General features: G+C 43.2%; 1 protein-coding gene across 12 annotated transcripts in view; it reads right to left on the bottom strand.

Annotated features, from left to right (window-relative positions):
- ADAM22 (ADAM metallopeptidase domain 22) overlaps positions 1–20,384 on the bottom strand; it is a 211,400-nt gene that overhangs the window by 21,653 nt on the left and 169,363 nt on the right. For 4 of the 12 annotated variants that reach the window (XM_050939515.1, XM_050939517.1, XM_050939518.1 and 1 more), the window contains exons 27-28: positions 17,337–17,531; positions 10,241–10,341 (exon numbers count right to left, since the gene is read on the bottom strand). In XM_050939515.1, the coding sequence (XP_050795472.1) occupies positions 10,241–10,341; positions 17,337–17,531 (296 nt within the window). The remainder of the gene's footprint in view (positions 1–10,240; positions 10,342–17,336; positions 17,532–20,384) is intronic. The other 8 variants (XM_050939516.1, XM_050939519.1, XM_050939523.1 and 5 more) reach the window with 2 other exon arrangements.

Genomic DNA, 20,384 nt, shown 5'->3' with positions numbered 1-20,384 from the left:
TTCAAACTTTTCTCTGCAACCGTGAGAGGTAGAAACTTACGTTTTAAAATATAAAAGCTGAAATTCTCACCCAAGTAGAACCCGCCAGGGCTCTAAGATAAACACTAAATATTGTAAAACTCACAATACAGTCATAAGGGTTGGAATCACTGAGCTACTCATGGCTACTCTCCACATTGTTCATGACCTCTCACATTGCTGTTAGAACAATGGGTGAAACCAAGGAGATGTAATTTCTACGTAATGAAACATCCCACTAACAGCTTTGTGTGCTAGTGATCTCTTAATAAAATATTAACTATATTTAGAAAAAAATATCCAATATACTAGTTAAAAGGGACCCTGTCAACTTGAATTTTCTGAAATGGACTCAAAACAATACAGTTTGCTAACAGAACACACATTAGTCATAGCCCCAATTTTAAAAAAAATTCCTTTAAGAAAAAATTGCTAGGGGCTTTTCTACTCCTCTGTCCTGTTGGGAGGGTCTTTTAAGTGAGCACATGACCCCCTACGTGTTCAGGTCTGCTGCTTCTCCCCGCCCCTGCACACACTTGTGCCTCTTTAGTTTCATTTTCGGCTCTACTGCTGGTAAACACCAACTATTGCAGGGCTTGTAAAAAGGCATGCACCATCAACAACCCAGCACAACTGACTATGCAGAAAATGCTGTTGTAGCAAATACACTGAAAACAAAATGAGTAAAATGCCCCAGTCTCTTTCAGTTGCATTAATCTTAGTAGATACAGGCAGCAAAAACAGGTAAAACATTGTCAGAGAATTGTGCATTTCAAGTTACCGGTGTCCTTTTAATGCCCAACTCTGTGAGCAGCAAACGCAGTGTGCAGTGAGAGTCGAGGATGCTCTGTACCTCACTAGAGGTAGTCAGCTCTGCACAGGATCGAGCACCATAAAAATTAAAACAGGATCATTGAGAGACGGATTCTGCACCACTCTGCATGAACTCAGCAGGAGTGGAGAGGAGAGGCCACAGGGAAACAGTTCCAGCTCCCTGATCCTGCACCAATGACCCAATGAGAAAGCAGCTCTAACTCATGAGGTCTCTCTCTTCCCCACCATCCCCTTACACTGGGGTAAGGAGGTGGCTGGTAATGGAGCCAGCTCTATGTCACCAAAGAACCCCACTGTACTGACTATTTCTGGCCAATCTAATTCCTCTTTGCATCGCTTGACTGGCACATAGAGGATCAGAGAATCTGGCATGATGTGCATGTGCACACATGTACATACAAATTGGGCATTCTGAATATGTGAATTGTCAGACTGGACTTCTTCCTAGAAACTGTGATGGGATGTTAGATAGGGTGAATTCTGAGTTACTACAGAGAATTCTTTCCTGGGTGCTGGCTGGTGAGTCTTGCCCACATGCTCAGGGTTTAACTGATCGCCATATTTGGGGTCAGGAAGGAATTTTCCTCCAGGGCAGATTGGCAGATGCCCTGGAGGTTTTTTGCCTTCCTCTTCAGCATGGGGCACTGGTCACTTGCTGGAGGATTCTCTGCAGCTTGAGGTCTTCAAGCCACGATTTGAGGACTTCGATAACTCAGACATAGGTTAGGGGTTTGTTACAGGAGTGGGTGGGTGAGATTCTGTGGCCCGCATTGTGCAGGAGGTCAGACGAGATGATCATAATGGTCCCTTCTGACCTTAAAGTCTATGAGTCTATGAGAATGGAAGGCTGCATGAAACTATAAAGATAATTTCCATATATTTGCAATATGGTCTTGGATTTAACCTATGGCCTCAATATCATCAGGCATTAACAACCTTGACCTCCACTGTGAAAAAATATACACATCTAAATGTACCATTTTTAGAATAGTTGCTAAAACTGTATTACATTTACAAAGAAAAACAACTGATCCAGTATTGTTGCCCATACACTGGTAAAACTCCCAGTGTAGCTGGTGGGAATTTTGCCTGAGGGGCTGCAGAATTAGGCCTTACATTAGCAGAAGCCTTTAAGTTCTAAAATTTAACTGATTTACATTAAACATAGTTGTCCTCAGATGAGTAGCACCATCTGGGTAAAAGTAGTATTTTACAGTCTGCTATGCATATGGGGAAGTGTGTTCTTGTGCTCTCCCCAAGAGAAGACTAAGAAGCAGATTGTGCCTTCCAGTTTCCTCCTGCTCCAGGAGGTGTATGTGAAAGAGAAAGACAGCTTGTGCAAGCCCTAAACTTCGTGCAATCTATGTTCCCAAGCACAGCTGAACTGGCTGGAACGTTTGGCCATGAAACTTCGCCCATATGCACAGAGAGAAATGTAGCAGTCTTGCAGAGGCTCCTCACTGCTCTGTGGTATGGGTAGCCAATGCAGGAAAGTAAGAGATGCTTATATCCCCCCTACTCCCCTGCAGGAGCAGTTGGGATAGGCCACAATCTGGATTTTAGTAATAATCTAATACTGTAGAACTTGGCCTTGGTGATCAGTGACTGTAATGATCATTTGGCTAAAACTCTTAAGGCCAGGTTTTCAAAGGTAGTTAGCACCTAAAGATGCAAATTGGTGCCTAGTAGGATTTTCAAAAGCACCTTGTGACATTATTGACATGAACTATAACCATATAGATCATTGTTGCACCAGGTCTTGTACAGAGGAGGTCAAGTGGGGCATCTGTGGAAAGGTTGTCGTTTGCTAGCTATGGTTATGCTGTCTGTATGTGTGTATCATTTTTGTATTTGAAGTTTTGAATATTGGCTATGTACTTGTATCTCAATGTGTTTGATTCTAAGTAGCCTCAGTGAAGCATTTGGTCAGCTTCCTGAGAAAGGACTTAATTGACAATGGACTTTGGGAGATGCCAATCTACATCTGAGCTTTCCTGGGAATGTTCAAACTAACATCTAAACAATGGTGTCTGCCTGCAAAAAGCTGAATCATTCATGGACATGTGACTTGCCCAGGTGGCTACCAACTCCATCTGGCTGCTGTGATTTTGCACAGGAGAACAAAGAGGTTTCTGCCCACAAGAGAGAGAATATAAAAGGCCCTGGAAACCCCTCCACTGTGTCTTCAGCTGGTTCAAGAGAAGGCCTCTCCACGCCCAAGAGATGCCTGAAAGAAACTGGAACAAAGTACAGTAACTACAGGGGTGTGAGTGATTGCTGGACCCAGACTAGGAAGGAGACCAGTCTGTGAAAGAAGCTTATTGGAACATCTCTGGGGGTGAGATTTCATCTGTAATCAGTTTCTTAATGTATTAGGCTTAGACTTGTGTGTTTGTTTGATCTTGCTTGGCAACTTACTTTGTTCTGTCTGTTATTACTTGGAACCACTTAAATCCTACTTTTTAAACGTCATAAAATCACTTTTTGCTTATTAATTAACTCAGAGTAAGTAATTAATACCTGGGGGAGCAAACAGCTGTGCATATCTCTCTATCAGTGTTACAGAGGGTGGACAATTTATGTGTTTACCCTGTATAAACTTTATACAGAGTAAAACAGATTTATTTGGGGTTTGGATCCCACTGGGTGTCTAGGTGCTAGAGACAGGAGCACTTGCTAAGCCATTTTCAGTTAAGTCTTCAGCTCTGGGGCAAGCGGTTCAAACCCTGGGTTTGTGTTGAAGTAGACTGGCATGTCTGGCTTGACAAGGCAGGGTTCTGGAGGTCCAAAGTGGCAGAGAAAACAGGCTCAGAGGTAGTCTCAGCACATCAGGTGACAGTCCCAAGGGGGTTTCTGTGATCGAACCCATCACACACCTAATCACTGAAGTCAATGGGAGTTAGGTACCTAACTTGCCTAGGCACTTTTGAAAATCCCTCTAGGTGCCTGCCTGCATCTTTAGATGCCTAAATACCTTTACACATCTGGCCCTCAGACCCTTATTTCCAAAATTTAGCATATCCTGTTTTGATATGTTTGGCCCTGTTTGCAATGATCAGCTGATTTCAAGCAACAGGGATAAACCTCAAAGGATTTTAGTTCCTTGTTAAACTCTTAAATATACATCTCTTAGTCTCTGTCTTTGAAAAACTGCAGTGGGGCCATTCTGATGCTCTTGTGTGCAATTCAATTAGAGAGTTCAAATTCTTAATTTTTCATACAAAAAGAAAATTGGGAGACATTTTACTTCTCTGATATTTATTTTTTCATCCAATGTATCACCTCCAAGTATTCTCAATGGTAAACCTTTCCAAAGCAAAGTGGCTGTAGCCAATGGAGTGCCATGCTTTACAACATATTGGGCCATAGAATCTCGCCCATCCTGCTCAAGTGGCACAGAGGAAGCAGAACTATCTGTATCTCCCCAGCAGACTCAGACCTAGTGCATCTGCATTCTAGGCCATCCCCATCGCCAGACTCTGAGTGAGGGTGAGTAAAGATGGGTAGGGGAAGTGGTTGAAGCATGTTGTGCTCTGATAATAACTAGCTTGTGGGCAGGTCCTTGGGGATAATTACCAGCTACAAAGTTTAGAGCATCCCTGAGGCTGCTCTAAACTCTGCAGGAGCTGTGGCCAGCATCAGTGCCATGTCTAGGCACCAGTGCAGGAAGCAGATGCTTGGGAAGGCCAATGGGAAGGGGTGGTACATCTGAGTTTTCAGCGGCAATTCAGCAGCAGGTCCCTCAGTCTCTCTTGGAGCAAAGGACCCGCCACCGAATTATAGACTCATAGACTCATAGACTCATAGGTCAGAAGGGACCAATATGATCATCTAGTCTGACCTCCTGCACAAGGCAGGCCACAGAACCCCACCCATCCAATTTTATAACAACCCCTAACCCAGGACTGAGTTATTGAAATCCTCAAAATTGGTTTGAAGACCTCAAGCTGCAGAGAATCCACCAGCAAGCGACCCGTGCCCCACGCTGCAGGGGAAGGCGAAAAACCTCCAGGGCCCCTGCCAATCCGCCCTGGAGGAAAATTCCTTCCCGACCCCAAATATGGCGATCAGCTAAACCCTGAGCATGTGGGCAAGACTCACCAGCCAGCACCCAAGAAGGAATTCTCTGCAGTAACTCAGTTCCCATCCCATCCAACATCTCCCCACAGACCATAGAGCAGACCTATCTGGTGGTAATCCAAGATCAATTGCCCAAATTAACGATCCTACCATAACATCCCCTCCATATACTTATCAAGCTTTGTCTTAAAGCCAGAAAAGTCTTTTGCCCCTATTACTTCCCTCGGAAGGCTGTTCCAGAACTTCACTCCCCTAATGGTTAGAAACCTTCGTCTAATTTCAAGTCTAAACTTCCTAATATCCAGTTTATACCCATTCGTCCTCGTGACTACATTAGTATTAAACTTAAATAATTCCTCTCCCTCCCTAACGTTAACCCCCCTGATATATTTATATAGAGCAAGCATATCCCCCCGCAGCCTTCTTTTGGCCAGGCTAAACAAGCCAAGCTCTTTGAGTCTCCTTTCATAAGGAAGTTTTTCCATTCCTCGGATCATCCTAGTAGCCCGTCTCTGAACCTGTTCCAGTTTGAATTCATCCTTCTTGAACATGGGACACCAGAACTGCACACAGTATTCCAGATGGGGTCTCACCAACGCCTTATATAACGGTACTAACACCTCCTTATCCTTGCTGGAAATACCCCGCCTGATGCATCCCAAAATCGCATTTGCTTTTTTAACAGCCGTATCACATTGGCGACTCATAGTCATCCTGCTATCAACCAGTACCCCAAGGTCCTTCTCCTCCTCTGTCGCTTCCGACTGATGCGCCCCCAACGTATACCTAAAATTCTTATTATTAATTCCTAAGTGCATGACCTTGCACTTTTCACTATTGTATTTCATCCTATTTCTATTACTCCAGTTTACAAGGTGGTTCAGATCTTCCTGAATAGTATCCCTGTCCTTCTCCGTGTTAGCAATACCCCCCAGCTTTGTGTCATCCGCAAACTTTATTAGCACATTCCCGCTCTTTGTGCCAAGGTCAGTAATAAAAAGGTTAAATAAGATCAGTCCCAAAACCGATCCTTGAGAGACTCCACTAGTGACCTCCTTCCAGCCTGACAGTTCACCTTTCAATACGACCCGCTGGAGTCTCCCCTTTAACCAGTTCCTTATCCACCTTACAACTTTCATATTCATCCCCATCTTTTCCAATTTAACTAACAGTTCCCCATGCGGAACCGTGTCAAACGCCTTACTGAAATCTAGGTAAATTATATCTACCGCATTTCCATTATCTAAGTAATCCGTCACCTTCTCAAAGAAGTAGATCAGATTGGTTTGACACGATCTACCTTTAGTAAATCCGTGTTGCAATTCATCCCAATTACCATTGACCTCTATGTCCTTAACTACTTTCTCCCTTAAAATTTTTTCCAAGACCTTACATACTACAGATGTCAAGCTAACAGGCCTATAATTACCCGGATCACTTTTATTCCCTTTCTTAAAAATAGGAACTACATTAGCAATCCTCCAGTCATACGGCACAACCCCCGAGTTTATCGATTGCTTAAAAATTCTCGCTAACGGGCTCGCAATTTCACGCGCCAGTTCCTTTAATATCCTCAGATGGAGATTGTCCGGGCCCTCCGACTTCGTCCCATTGAGCTGTTCAAGTACGGCCTCTACCTCAGTTGCGGTAATATCCACTTCCATATCCACATTCCCGTTTATCATCCCTCCATCATCGCTAGACTCCTCACTAGTCTTATTAAAAACTGAGGCAAAGTACTTGTTTAGATGTTGGGCCATGCCTAGGTTATCCTGAACCTCCATTCCATCCTCAGTGTATAGCGGCCCCACTTCTTCTTTCTTTGTTTTCTTCTTATTTATGTGGCTGTAGAACTTTTTACTCTTGGTTTTGATTCCCTTTGCAAGGTCCAATTCAATGCGGCTTTTAGCCTTCCTCACTTTATCCCTACATGTTCTGACCTCACCAAGGTAGCTTCCCTTACTGATCCTGCCTTTCTTCCACTCCCTGTAAGCTTTCTGCTTTTGTCTAATCCCCTCTCTGAGTTGCTTGCTCATCCAGTTTGGCATACAACTCCTGCCCATGGTTTTTTTCCCCTTTCTTGGGATGCAAGCTTCCGACAGTCTCCGCAGCTGCGACTTAAAGTAATTCCAGGCCTCCTCCGCATTTAAATCCACAAGTTCCTCCGTCCAATCCACTTCCCTAACTAATTTCCTTAACTCTTTAAAATTAGCCCTCGAGAAGTCGAAAACCCTAATCCCAGATCTACATTTGTTTATCCTTCCATCTAGTTTGAACTGAATCAGCTCATGATCACTCGAACCAAGGTTGTCCCCTACCACCATTTCTTCTACGAGGTCCTCACTGCTCACCAACACCAAATCTAAAATGGCATCCCCTCTTGTAGGTACTTCAACTACTTGATGAAGAAATCCATCCGCTATCGCATCCAGAAATATCTGACCCCTATTATTCTTGCAAGCACTTGTCCTCCAGTCTATATCCGGGAAGTTGAAGTCCCCCATAATCACACATTTCCCCTTTGTGTTTACTTCATTAAAGACATTAAAGAGGTCTCTATCCATATCCAAATCAGATCCTGGCGGTCTATAGCACACCCCAAGCACTATCTCAGGGGAAGCTCTAGTTGCTTTTTTACCCAGTGTGATTTTTGCCCAGACAGACTCTGTCTTATCCATTCCATCACTTCTTATTTCTCTACAGTTAATTTCATCATTGATGTACAAGGCTACTCCACCACCTTTGCCTTTCTTCCTGTCTTTTCTAAACAGCACATAGCCTTCAATACCCGTGCTCCAGTCATGAGTACTATTCCACCAGGTTTCGGTTATCCCTATAATATCCGGTTTCACTTCCTGCACCAGTAGCTCCAGTTCCTCCATCTTGTTACCTAGGCTCCTCGCATTAGTGTACAGACATTTTAATTTTCGGCGTTTGGCATCAGTGACATTCTTTCCCCCGTCGTGCACAGACCTTCTACCACCAGCATCACCCATTACTCTGGTTTCTACTCCACTATTCCTCCTTGGATCAATTCTTTGGACCGCAAGGGTATCCCCTCTCACTTTGTTTACTTCCCTCTCCAGGTTATATTCCGGCGTGGAGATCTCCTGAACATCTCCCAACCATCTCCCCCAACTTCCTAGTTTAAAGCTCTCTTGATGAGGTCGGTGAGCCTCCATCCTAGAATTCTGTTTCCCTCCTTGCTTAGATGAAGTCCATCCTGAGCGAACAATCGTCTATCCGTAAACGCTTCCCAGTGACCGTACATCCCAAAGCCCTCCTTATAACACCACTGCCTGAGCCATCTGTTGATCGCCATAATCTTGTCACTCCTTCGTCGCCCCGCTCTAGGAACCGGCAGAATCCCACTGAAGATTACCTGAGCCTCGATTTCTTTGAGCGTCTTCCCCAGTCTGGCATAGTCCTCCTTGATACAGTCCAGCGAGTAACTAGCCATATCATTCGTTCCCACATGAAGGATAATCAACGGATTCTTTCCCGCTCCCGCTAAGATCGTATTCAGCCTCAGGTCCACATCCTGTATCTTAGCCCCTGGCAGACAGCACACCCTTCTGTTCTCCCGATCAGGTCTAGTTACAGGCCTGTCTACTTTTCTCAGTAAAGAGTCTCCAATCACGTAGACTTGCCTTTTCCTGGCGACAGTGCAATTCTGCGGTCTATCCCCCACAGCAGCTGGCCGCAATTCCTCTCGATTTGTATTCGCCCTTACAATCCTCCTTGGACTCGTACTTGGTGTCGCCTCCATTGACTCCTCCCCTCCTTCTGCAGGACTAGCTGCTCGCCTCTTCTTCCTCGCCCTTTCTCCTTCAGCAGCCTGCTGTGCTCCATCTTCATTTTCCAACTCAGCAAACCTGTTCCTGAGTTCTATTTCTCCATCGCCTGCCCGTCTTTTCCTCTGCCTGGTTCTCCTAGTCACATGCTTCCACCATCCACTTTCCTCACCCAGCAGCCCCTCCTCAGAATCCTTTGGTCCTGCTTCTATCCGCTCGTCTGAGCTTGTCCCCTGTGCCTCATCATGTCTGTGTTCCATCATCTGCTCAAATCCCCTTCTAAACTCAGCCAGAGTTTCCACTTGCATCTCCAGTCCCCTTACCTTTCCCTCGAGCAGCTCTATCAGGCGGCACTTCATGCAGATGAAACTCCTTTCAGGTGCCCCCTCTAGGACCATGTACATGCCGCAGCTACCGCATCCGGTCATCCTCAGTGTGTCTGCACCTGCTACCTCCGCCTCCATCATATCGTTCCAACTCTGTGCCTGGCAATCCATGCCTCACACCGCACCGCAGGCCACCAACAAGCGCTGGGCTGCTGGCAGACCCCTGCCTCTTCCCTAGTCTGCCTTCCTGGTTTCTCTGCCTTGGTCTCCCCTGTAACCTCCCCCTGGAAACTCCCACTGAAAGTCCCCTGTTAGCCGCTCTGTTCGTCGCCTCCTATGCCGCTGCAGCTGTCTGTGCCACTGCCTGAGTGCCTGGCTCCTTATATAGGACCCCTAATCAGGTAAGTCCCGCCTCCAACTCAGGGCTCAACCTTGCTCCCAGCACACAGCCCCTAGCAGCCTGCACACACACTCACTCACACACAAACTCCACAATACAATCCACAAACTACAAAAACTACAAAAACCTACTCCTCCAACAGCACTCCCACTGAAACTCCCCTGTTAGCTGCTCTGTTCGCCGCCTCCTATGCCGCTGCAGCTGTCTGTGGGAATGAAGTGGTGCGGTTGAACCACCACCAAAATGCCATCAATCGCGGCTTTTTTTTTTCTATTTTTCTTCCCTTCGCCACTTGGGGTGGCAAAAAAGCCTGAGCCAGACCTGGCCAGCATAAAACCAGCCAGTGACTCGGAGAGCTGTAAATGGCTCACTTGTGGTTCCCCACTGTAGGCACAGCAGAGAATATAGGCCATTATATCTGTACTGTGGTTCCTCTTAACTGAATATATGCTGCATATATGCTTCAGGTTTTCACTCAAAGGACTGTTTGAAAGTAACAATTGAATAGTATTGTTTAAAATTGTATTTAAAATTGCAGTTTGGCCCATTGCCATAGACCTGGAATAATTCACCTCTTGGAGTTAAGGGGTCCAGAGCTCCTGCTGTTAGCGATACAGAAAAATGTATTAGTGTGTTGTGCTGCTAAATCCAAACTCCCAGGTTTATAACAAAATGTACACAGTTTTAGGGAGTCATGTTCCTGTCCAAAGAACAATTACATTGTCAGCATAGCGGTGGTGACACCCAGGTGGGTTCTTGCTCTAGTAAGCATAAGAGTTCTCCCTTACCTTGCCACGAGTTACTTCTAGGTCTCCCATTTTCACAGATGTCTGAAATATGCTTTGTGTCTGGGATCCTTTCACTCCATGAATGAGATAATCCATTTGACCTGGAATAGGAAGGCTCATCTGTGATTGGGTTGTTAGGTTACCTTCTAATCATTATATATTGGTTTGAGGAGTTAGAAACATTCACAGTTCCAGGGATGGGTCACAAAACAAAGCCCAACGGTCTGTCTGCACTAGCAGAGTGCACTGTTTAATGGTAAAGCACTGCAGCTAAGGTTTGCTAGTACAGGCCATTCCCGCAGTGGTTCAGTGTGTCCACATTCACTAGCCTGGGTTCTATAAACTGGTTCATGGTGACCACTCACAGCACTTCATCCAACTGTTGCTATCCTGGGGCACTGCAAGCTTCCTAAGGCATCTTTCTAGTTATCTGTTCCTAGCTGTAGCATGCCCTTTTCCCCTCCAATCATTGATTCCATCCTGACTGAGGAATGCATGCTAAATCCTCATACAACTGGAGGGAAATATAATGATGGAAGGCGGTTGGGAGGATTCTCCAATACATTTCCTCGCCTACCTCTAGCCCTGGAAGCCCAGGATGATCATGATGAGCACCCACTTGCAGGCACTAAAATTTTACATTGTTTTATTTTTGAATGCAGGGGGTTTTATACATAAATCTACATTTGTAAATTCAACTTTCATGATAAAGAGATTGCACTACAGTACTTGTATGAGGTGAATTGAAAAATACTATTTCTTTTGTTTTTTTACAGTGCAAATACTTGTAATAAATATAAAGCAAGTACTGTACACTTTGTATTCTGTGTTGTAAATGAATTCAATATTTTTGAAAATGCAGAAAACATCCTATAATATTTAAATAAATGATATTGTATTATTAATAGTGTGATTAATCGCATGATTAATCGTGATTTTTTTAAGCGCTTGACAGCCCTAATATGGATATTTTATTCTTTTTGTGAGCTGGAGATTGCAGTGTGCACTTACAGGCTAAAGTCATGGCAGAGTGGGGTCTATATACTCAGATACTATAAGATGAACTAATGTATTTCTTTCTTCTCATGTTTTCCCTACAATCCAGAGATGTGTTTGTTGAGGGCCAGTATCAACAGAGAGCAGAACCTTGTAGAAGACTCCCTGCAACACAGCTAGTTCTGCTCCCTACCCCCTTTGCCATATGTGGCGGTGGCAACCCAGGACAATTATTAGGTCTACAAGAGGGGATGGAAGTAGACAAGTGGTACCTGGAGACTCATGGTAAGGTAAAACAGAGATTGGTGGTTTATTTACTTGGGAGAAGCTTGGACTACTGAGTGTATTTGTATATTTTAACTGTATATCTGAATATACTAATGTTCTTCCATCTCTTTCTCCTTTGGAGGGAAAGAATCTGATGGAGACTCTTAGATAGTTCCCAGGTCACTCAAAGGTATTTATTCATTTATCACACCAATATATATTGATTCAAACATATTTCCAGGGTTAAATATCTTAAAACTGATACATTCTTGGATATTTTTTCTCCTACTAGTTTCTTTTACAGGTGCAACGGGTGCCCCCACTTTTTACTGTGCTTGGCGTTCACTGTTTTATAGTGGAGTGTTATAATAAAGTTAAGTATCAGAGGGGTAGCCGTGTTAGTCTGGATCTGTAAAAGCAGCAAAGAATCCTGTGGCACCTTATAGACTAACAGATGTTTTGGAGCATGAGCTTTCGTGGGTGAATACCCACTTCCTCAGATGCATGTAGTGGAAATTTCCAGGGGCAGGTATATATATGCTAGCAAGCAAGCTAGAGATAACGAGGTCAATTCAATCAGGGAGGATGAGGCCCTGTTCTAGCAGTTGAGGTGTGAAAACCAAGAGAGGAGAAACTGGTTCTGTAGTTGGCAAGCCATTCACAGTCTTTGTTCAATCCTGAGCTGATGGTGTCAAATTTGCAGATGAACTGAAGCTCAGCAGTTTCTCTTTGAAGTCTGGTCCTGAAGTTTTTTTGCTGAAAGATGGCCACCTTAAGATCTGCTATAGTGTGGCCAGGGAGGTTGAAGTGCTCTCCTACAGGTTTTTGTATATTGCCATTCCTAATGTCTGATTTGTGTCCATTTATCCTTTTCCGTAGAGACTGTCCAGTTTGGCCGATGTACATAGCAGAGGGGCATTGCTGGCATATGATGGCGTATATTACATTGGTGGATGTGCAGGTGAATGAACCAGTGATGGTGTGGCTGATCTGGTTAGGTCCTGTGATGGTGTCACTGGTGTAGATATGTGGGCAGAGTTGGCATTGAGGTTTGTTGCATGGATTGGTTCCTGAGCTAGAGTTATTATGGTGCAGTGTGCAGTTACTGGTGAGAATATGTTTCAGGTTGGCAGGTTGTCTGTGGGCAAGGACTGGCCTGCCACCCAAGGCCTGTGAAAGTGTGGGATCATTGTCCAGGATGGGTTGTAGATCCTTGATGATGCGTTGGAGGGGTTTTAGCTGGGGGCTGTATGTGATGGCCAGTGGAGTCCTGTTGGTTTCTTTCTTGGGTTTGTCTTGCAGTAGAAGGCTTCTGGGTACACGTCTGGCTCTGTTGATCTGTTTCCTTATTTCCTCGTGCGGGTATTGTAGTTTTGAGAATGCTTGGTGGAGATTTTGTAGGTGTTGGTCTCTGTCTGAGGGGTTAGAGCAGATGCAGTTGTACCTCAGTGCTTGGCTGTAGACAATGGATCGTGTGATGTGTCCGGGATGGAAGCTGGAGGCATGAAGGTAGGCACAGCGGTTGGTAGGTTTTCGGTATAGGGTGGTGTTAATGTGACCATCACTTATTTGCACAGTGGTGTCAAGAAAGTGGACCTCTCGTGTAGATTGGTCCAGGCTGAGGTTGATGGTGGGGTGGAAGCTGTTGAAATCGCGGTGGAATTTTTCCAGAGTCTCCTTCCCATGGGTCCAGATGATGAAGATGTCATCAATGTAGCGTAGGTAGAGAAGGGGCATGAGTGGACGAGAGCTGAGGAAGCGTTGTTCCAGGTTGGCCATAAAGATATTGGCATATTGTGGGGCCATGCGGGTGCCCATAGCAGTGCCACTGATCTGGAGATATATATATATCATGCTCCAAAACATCTGTTAGTCTATAAGGTGCCACAGGATTCTTTGCTGCTTATAATAAAGTTAGCTGTTAATATGCTAATGTCATGCTGAATTCTGTTCAACTAACCATACATAGCGTTTTCCAGCATCGATGGGACCAAATGAGCAAAGCCCCTTGGCTGCTCTTTGCTCTGCCCAGAGATGTGGGTTTGTGGACCGAGTGCCCTGAAGGCAATTTGCCTGATAGGTGGGTATAACATCATGGGGACTGAACTTAAAGGATCAGGTAACACTGGAATCATTTCAATGCCTTGTTTTCTGTCCACATTAGTCCTGCCATAGTATGAAAGAGGCATTACCCAAATTTGCTCAACAGTAGCGCAACAGTACCTGAACTGGTGAGATAGCAACATTCAGTTTCTCTAGGGTAACAGACCTTAGCATTGTGCAGTAAATAATAAACAACTGAGGGCAACATGAAAGAAATGGAAGTATGAGGCAAAATAAAGACATATCATGAAGAGAAAAGTTACATAACGTTCATTTAAAAAAGTTAAATAATTTTTTCTTAACTGGAATGCAAACCTGCTCCACAGCTGAATACAAGACCTATGGAAACTTGCTTTCCCAAGATTTGATTAGAACCTAGTCAACTGAGTAATGATTTTGCAACTGAAGACATTGCATCATTTTAAGATTAACTTTCACTCCCTGGAAGTAAATTATTTATCCCCCCACAAATATAAAAGCTTTAGCCAAAAAGGGCAGTGTGGTTAGTTAATTACATCTCAAACACTGTTCCCTTGAAGGATACATTTGCCTTAGTCATAGATTTAAATGGGATACTTTAAAGGAAATGGAATGTGAGGCCTGTGTAGTATATACAATTTCACATACTTGCTATGTTCAGCAACAACTTTAAATGGGCTAAAAATTGTGTGAATTTTGTCAATTGCTCATTTATAAATTATCTAAAGGGAGAAGAGATAAGAAGTTTAAAAAAAATCAGTTTTCCTATGAGGACTGCATTCCTATTACACACTGCTCCTTGCAAATCATTTTGAAGTGCCAGTTGAAAAGGAGTTTCATAATTAAAATATCTCTGATTGCAAAATGATGGCAGAGCATGGTGAGCTTATCAACAACTAATGTACCATTAACATTTTGCAATGAACTCATCATTTCAAAATTATGTTGATGTCTCTTCTAAGCACTCGGAGCCACAACATATTAGCAAACTCTAAACAAATGAATAATGTATCTTTTTGGATTAGTACTTAGCAATGTACAATCTACTGCTCTGAGGGACTACTCACAATAGTCAGCACAAGGAATGAGTATTTACTAGATCAAGTCATAGGTTTGGTCTACACTACGCGTTTAAACTGATTTTAGCAGCGTTAAACCAATTTAACGCTGTACCCGTCCACACTACGAGGTCCTTTATATTGATATAAAGGGCTGTTTAAATCGGTTTCTGTACTCCTCCCCGACGAGAGGAGTAGCGCTAAAATCGGTATTACCATATCGGATTAGGGTTAGTGTGGCCGCAAATCGACGGTATTGGCCTCTGGGCGGTATCCCACAGTGCACCACTGTGACCGCTCTGGACAGCAATCTGAACTTGGATGCAGTGGCCAGGTAAACAGGAAAAGCCCCACAAAATTTTGATTTTCATTTCCTGTTTGCCCAGCGTGGAGCTCTGATCAGCACGGGTGGCAATGCAGTCCCAAATCCAAAAAGAGCTCCAGCATGGACCGTACGGGAGATACTGGATCTGATGGCTGTATGGGGAGATGAATCTGTTCTATCAGAGCTCCGTTACAGAAGACGAAATGCCAAAGCGTTTGAAAAAAAAATTTACAGGCTACACAGTGCTGCGTGACAAGCGTAACGGGAAGCCAGAGACTCAGATGGACACTCATGGAGGGAGGGAGGGAGTACTGAGGACTCCAGCTATCCCACAGTCCACAGCAGTCTCCGAAAAGTATTTGCATTCTTGGCTGAGCTCCCAGTGCCTGTAGGTTCAAACACATTGTCCGGCGTTGTTCAGGGAATAATTTGTCAATTTACTCCCCCCCCCACGTGAAAGAAAAGGGAAAGAAATCGTTTCTTGACTTCTTTCAATGTCATCCTATGTCTACTGAATGCTGCTGGTAGACGCGATGCTGCAGCAGTGAAGAGCAGTATCCACTCCTCTCCCCTGCCCGGTGGCAGACGGTGCAGTAGGACTGGTAGCTGTCCTTATTATCAACCCGTGAGTGCTCCTGGATGGCTTCAGGTGAGGCTGGCCGGGGGCGCCTGGGTGAAAATAGGAATGATTCTCGGTCATTCCCAGTAGATGGTACAGAACGGCTGGTAACCGTCCTCATCATAGCAACTGGGGACTGAGCTCCATCAGCCCCTTCCCTTTCCTGTGTAAAGAAAAGATTCTGTCCTGCCTGGACTATCATAGCAGTGGCATGCTGGGCTCCTCTCCCCCGCCCCACTTAATGTCTAGCCTGGACTGTCATAGCACCTGGAGGCTGCCTCCTCCTCATTTTATCTCACTAACAAGTCATTGTTTCTTATTCCTGCACTCTTTATAACTTCATGACACAAATAGGGGGGACACTGCCACGGTAGCCCAGAAAGGTTGGGGGAGGAGGGAAGCAACAGGTGGGGTTGTTGCAGAGGCATCCCCCGTGAATGGCATGTAGCTCATCATTTCTGCGGGATCTGACACGGAGCAGCTGTGCTCTCTGATACACTGGTTCTCTAGTACACTTGCCCCATATTCTAGGCAGGACTGACTCTATTTTTAGAAACCATAAAGGAGGGATTGACTCGAGGAGTCATTCCCAGTTTTGCCTTTGCGCTCCCGGCCAACCTCAGCCAGGGGCACCCATGATAGCAGCAGACAGCACAGAAGGACAGATAACCGTCATCTCATTGCCAATTTACACCGGCAGCAGATGGTACAGAACAACTGATAACCGTCTCTGCTATCACGCAAAGGCAAATGAATGCTGCTGTGTAGCGCTGGAGTATCGCCTCTGTCCGCGGAATCCAGTACACATACAGTGACTGTAAAAAAAAAAGCTGAATGGGCGCCATGGTTGCCGTGCTATGGCATCTGCCAGGGCAATCCAGGGAAAAAGGGCGCCTAATGATTGTCAGCCATTGCTTTCCCGGAGGAAGGAATGACTAACGACATTTACCCAGAACCACCCGTGACAATGATTTTTGCCCCATCAGCCACTGGGCTCTCAACCCAGAATTCTAAGGGGCGAGGGAGACTGTGGGAACTATGGGATAGCTACAGACTAGCTACCCACAGTGCAACGCTCTAGAAATCAACGCTAGCCTCGGACCATGGACACATACCGCCGAATTAATGTGTTTAGTGTGGCCGCATGCGCTCGACTTTATACAATCTGTTTTATAAAACCGGTTTATGTAAAATCGGAATAATCCCGTAGTGTAGACGTACCCATAGATTAACACTTGATTGAAAGTTTAGTATATATAGAAATAACATTTATATAAACTGTGAGCATCACACTCATTTCTGCAAGTCAGCAAGAATAAAAATATTTTTCACTATGTTTAGGTTGACCACAACTAAAAGGAGTTAATGACATTTACAAATAAGGATACAAAAATAACATTCATATTAACTAGTTTATTTTTATAACTCTTATTGAAACATGACAGTATCTCTTTTCTTTGATTATCTGAACATGATATAAAATTCATAGGATTTTTTAATTATTGGTTTGTATTATTTTTGAACCTGCCAAGAATACTATAGTCTTCTTGGAAAGCAATTTCCAAGCAGAGAGATGCTGAAAATTAAATTACACAAATCTTGGACAGCAATGTAAATTATCCTTATTCTGCTTTGATTTTTAATAACCAACATTTTAGGGCACTTTTGTAGTGCTGAAAAAAAATCAGTAATCAAAGAATAAAAGATGCTGTTTTTAACATTCCACAAAGAAGGAAGAAGGACTCAAACCTGCTGCAAAACAATGAAATGTTCTGACTAATGGAATAATGGGTGATGGAACAGGTAGAAATCTGAAAATGCGACAGAAAAGCAGACCTCTTCTTAGAACTAGATGCAGAATTTGTGCTGACTCCAGGAGGCATGTCGCTATAAAAAGAGTCGGCCTCTCCAGGCTTTTTTACATAATCTCCCTGTGGTATTTGTCTAAAGCATAATGAACATTTTAAAGTTAGAAAACAAGACATGCACACACAAATATTAGTTTAGGAGAAAGAGGAAGAGATAACACTCTACAGGAGGAAACTGTAAGAATATTAATAAACACCTCAGACTTGAAAGAGAAGTCCTTCATATTTTTGAGAATTCAGAAATGCAATGTCAGAGGTTTAATTTAGAGAAACCTGCCTTTTAACTGAAAAAATCTGGCTGAGATTTTCAAAAGTGACTAGTTAGTTTTGGATGTCTCAGGTTTTGGATGATCAATTTCAGATATCTTCAAGAGGCCTGGGTATCAGGAAGTGATAAGGACTATGTGACAAAGTACAGGTGCTGCAGCTTGCAAAGGACAGTCAGCAACTGGTCATATGGCTATCAGGGCAGAGACTACAAGGAACTAGAAGTTGGGTCAAAAGGGAGCGAAGGGAAATGTTGTGTGTTCTCCCTGGCTGGTTAACGCAGGGAAAGCTTCTGGGGAATTATTGCTCAGGTTTTTTCAGTTGATTTGTTTTTTGATTTTGAACCAAATGAATGAACAAACCCAGAAGAAAGAGTCTTAAAAGAACTTGGAGCTTTATTTCCTTTCCCTAGCTGGTGAAACTGCCCATCAGTCTGCATACCCAGTCTCTGAAAATCCGGCCTCCTTAAGGTGCCTCCAATAAGGACACCCAAAATCACTGTTCAGTTTGAAAATCTTGACCTTCGTCTCAAACAAGGTTCACTTTAAAGCCCTCTAGCACTCTAGAAGCAGACATTGCAAGTCCAGAATTGTATTTTTTAAAGCAAATTTAGTGCTTGTGAAAGGGATTAGGTCATTTGGTCAGACAGAGAATTAACTATGGCAACTCAGTTTTAGCTGGATTTACTACTGGATTTCCAAGTGCGTTTAAAATGCACATTTTTCCCCTTTCTGAAAGACAAAAGACAAAATGGTGCTGACTTCCTTTAATTTGCACTAACTTCCACTTTGCTAAAGGTACTGGTTCTAAGGATTTCATCATCTACTTGCTTGAATGACAGTTCCTAGTTTCAAGTTATCCTGTGGATCTGCTGCATCTTTACAGTTCACTGTGTCAGAAGTTTACATAAGGGTAATATTGGATTACAGCAATAGAACTTATTTTTTTCTGCGCTACTGTATGCAGGTTGAGATTTTTTAAGTACAGTGTTACTTGGCTACAGTATAGTCAAGTCACTATCTTGAAATATGCATCTAAGCACCTCATTTAAAATGTAAATAATTCCAAAAATATTCCCTTTAGGCTTAAATTTTAACTTTAAATTCTTCTTCATTTTGTCAACAATCAGTCTCTGCGTAGGCATTACTCAGAAGATTGCTTGAAGCAGAAGAGACAAAGGAAAGCCAAAGACAAGCTGCTAGCCCAGATGTATTATAAGGTTTATTATAATCTTTTCACCCTTTTAGATCATGCCTTCTGTTCTGTGGTCCCTCTCTCATTCATCCAAGACCTGTTTCTGTTCTGATTAAACAACCTTTTTCAATGTTTGCAATTAGAAGCAAATTATTTGCAAAGAGATTAAAATGTTCCATGTTTCTGAAGCACACCAATTTATCAAAATATATAATTCACATCCCACTCATCCCTTTAGCCATGGTTTCAGGGAAAACTTCCAATTTATGAACAACCTATCCCACTTTTCCTCTGATAGTGAATGTATAGCCATCGGTTATCACTGTTCTTTGGAGATAATTCTAGCAGGTCAAAAATGTCTCCCTAATTCAAATGTATAACTTGTCTGTTGCTTAAATCATTAGCAGAAGATGCCCAGTTCAACATTGTACTTTCCAAGGTGTTAGTTTCTGTTTGTCACCATTAATAAAAATGCTCATTAACCAGAAGGCTGACTCATTTTCAGAAATAAACTTCAGTTTTCAGAAATACAGACTGTCTCGTCCTACAGAACTTGACTCTCTTAAGATTTCCTTCACTTCTTTCACTTCCAGATTTAAACTTCAAAAGCTCCTCATATGTTTAAAATATATAATCATATGCCAAAAGGCTTGCAGATGGTACTTCACAATCTTTTTGGTTCCTTTCATTCCATATTGAGTCTCAGTTGTAGTCTCAATCTTCACACACCTCAGGAATATTTCAGACGCAAACTTATTGTGATTTGTGGGTATCTCAATAGAGTTTAATGGTTCTCCAGTCTACTACTTAACAAATTGTCACTCTTTGATCAAACTAATGCTTTTTTCCATATCTTTGTGCATTTCAGGCTATCTCAGTCGATAGAACCATTGACATTTTACTCCTTTCAGTTTTTTACATTTTATTTGTTTCAGTTGCTTTGCTCCATCAAATATTAATCCTTATGTAACACTGGCATGCACACTGATGATTTGTTTTCATTTTGGATTAAGAGCTAACATTAATTCCAATGAGGGCTTTCAAGTTGACTCTCTTGTACTTTTTTCATCTACTTAATCCTTGCTTATATATTTCATAACTATTTCTTCAGATATCCGACTATAGGATTTCCTCTTCCTACATTGATGAGGTTTGGTTGCTAGGCACCACTGCCTGCTTCATCATTTCCAAAGTCTTTGCCTATACTAGTTTCCATCCTGAACCTTAGCATAGAAACTGCACACAGAATGAGTCCACATTCATAGCTTTCCATCTCACTTACTAAACTTCTTGGATGATGGAACCTAAAAGATCATCAAGAATATATTAAAATTGATATTTTAGATTCTCTCAATCCTCTCATGCTAATTTTGCACTGGTATAGGCTGGGTTTCATTGGATATTTTCAAGATTTAAGTTGCCCTATCCTCTGCCAATGTAGTTGTATCTCCAATCAAATTACTTTAAG

Source organism: Gopherus flavomarginatus, chromosome 2 (genome assembly GCF_025201925.1).
Source record: "Gopherus flavomarginatus isolate rGopFla2 chromosome 2, rGopFla2.mat.asm, whole genome shotgun sequence".
Taxonomy (NCBI): Eukaryota; Metazoa; Chordata; order Testudines; family Testudinidae; genus Gopherus; species Gopherus flavomarginatus.
The sequence above is the reverse complement of the archived record's forward strand: the minus strand, read 5'-3'. Positions and strand labels throughout refer to the sequence as shown.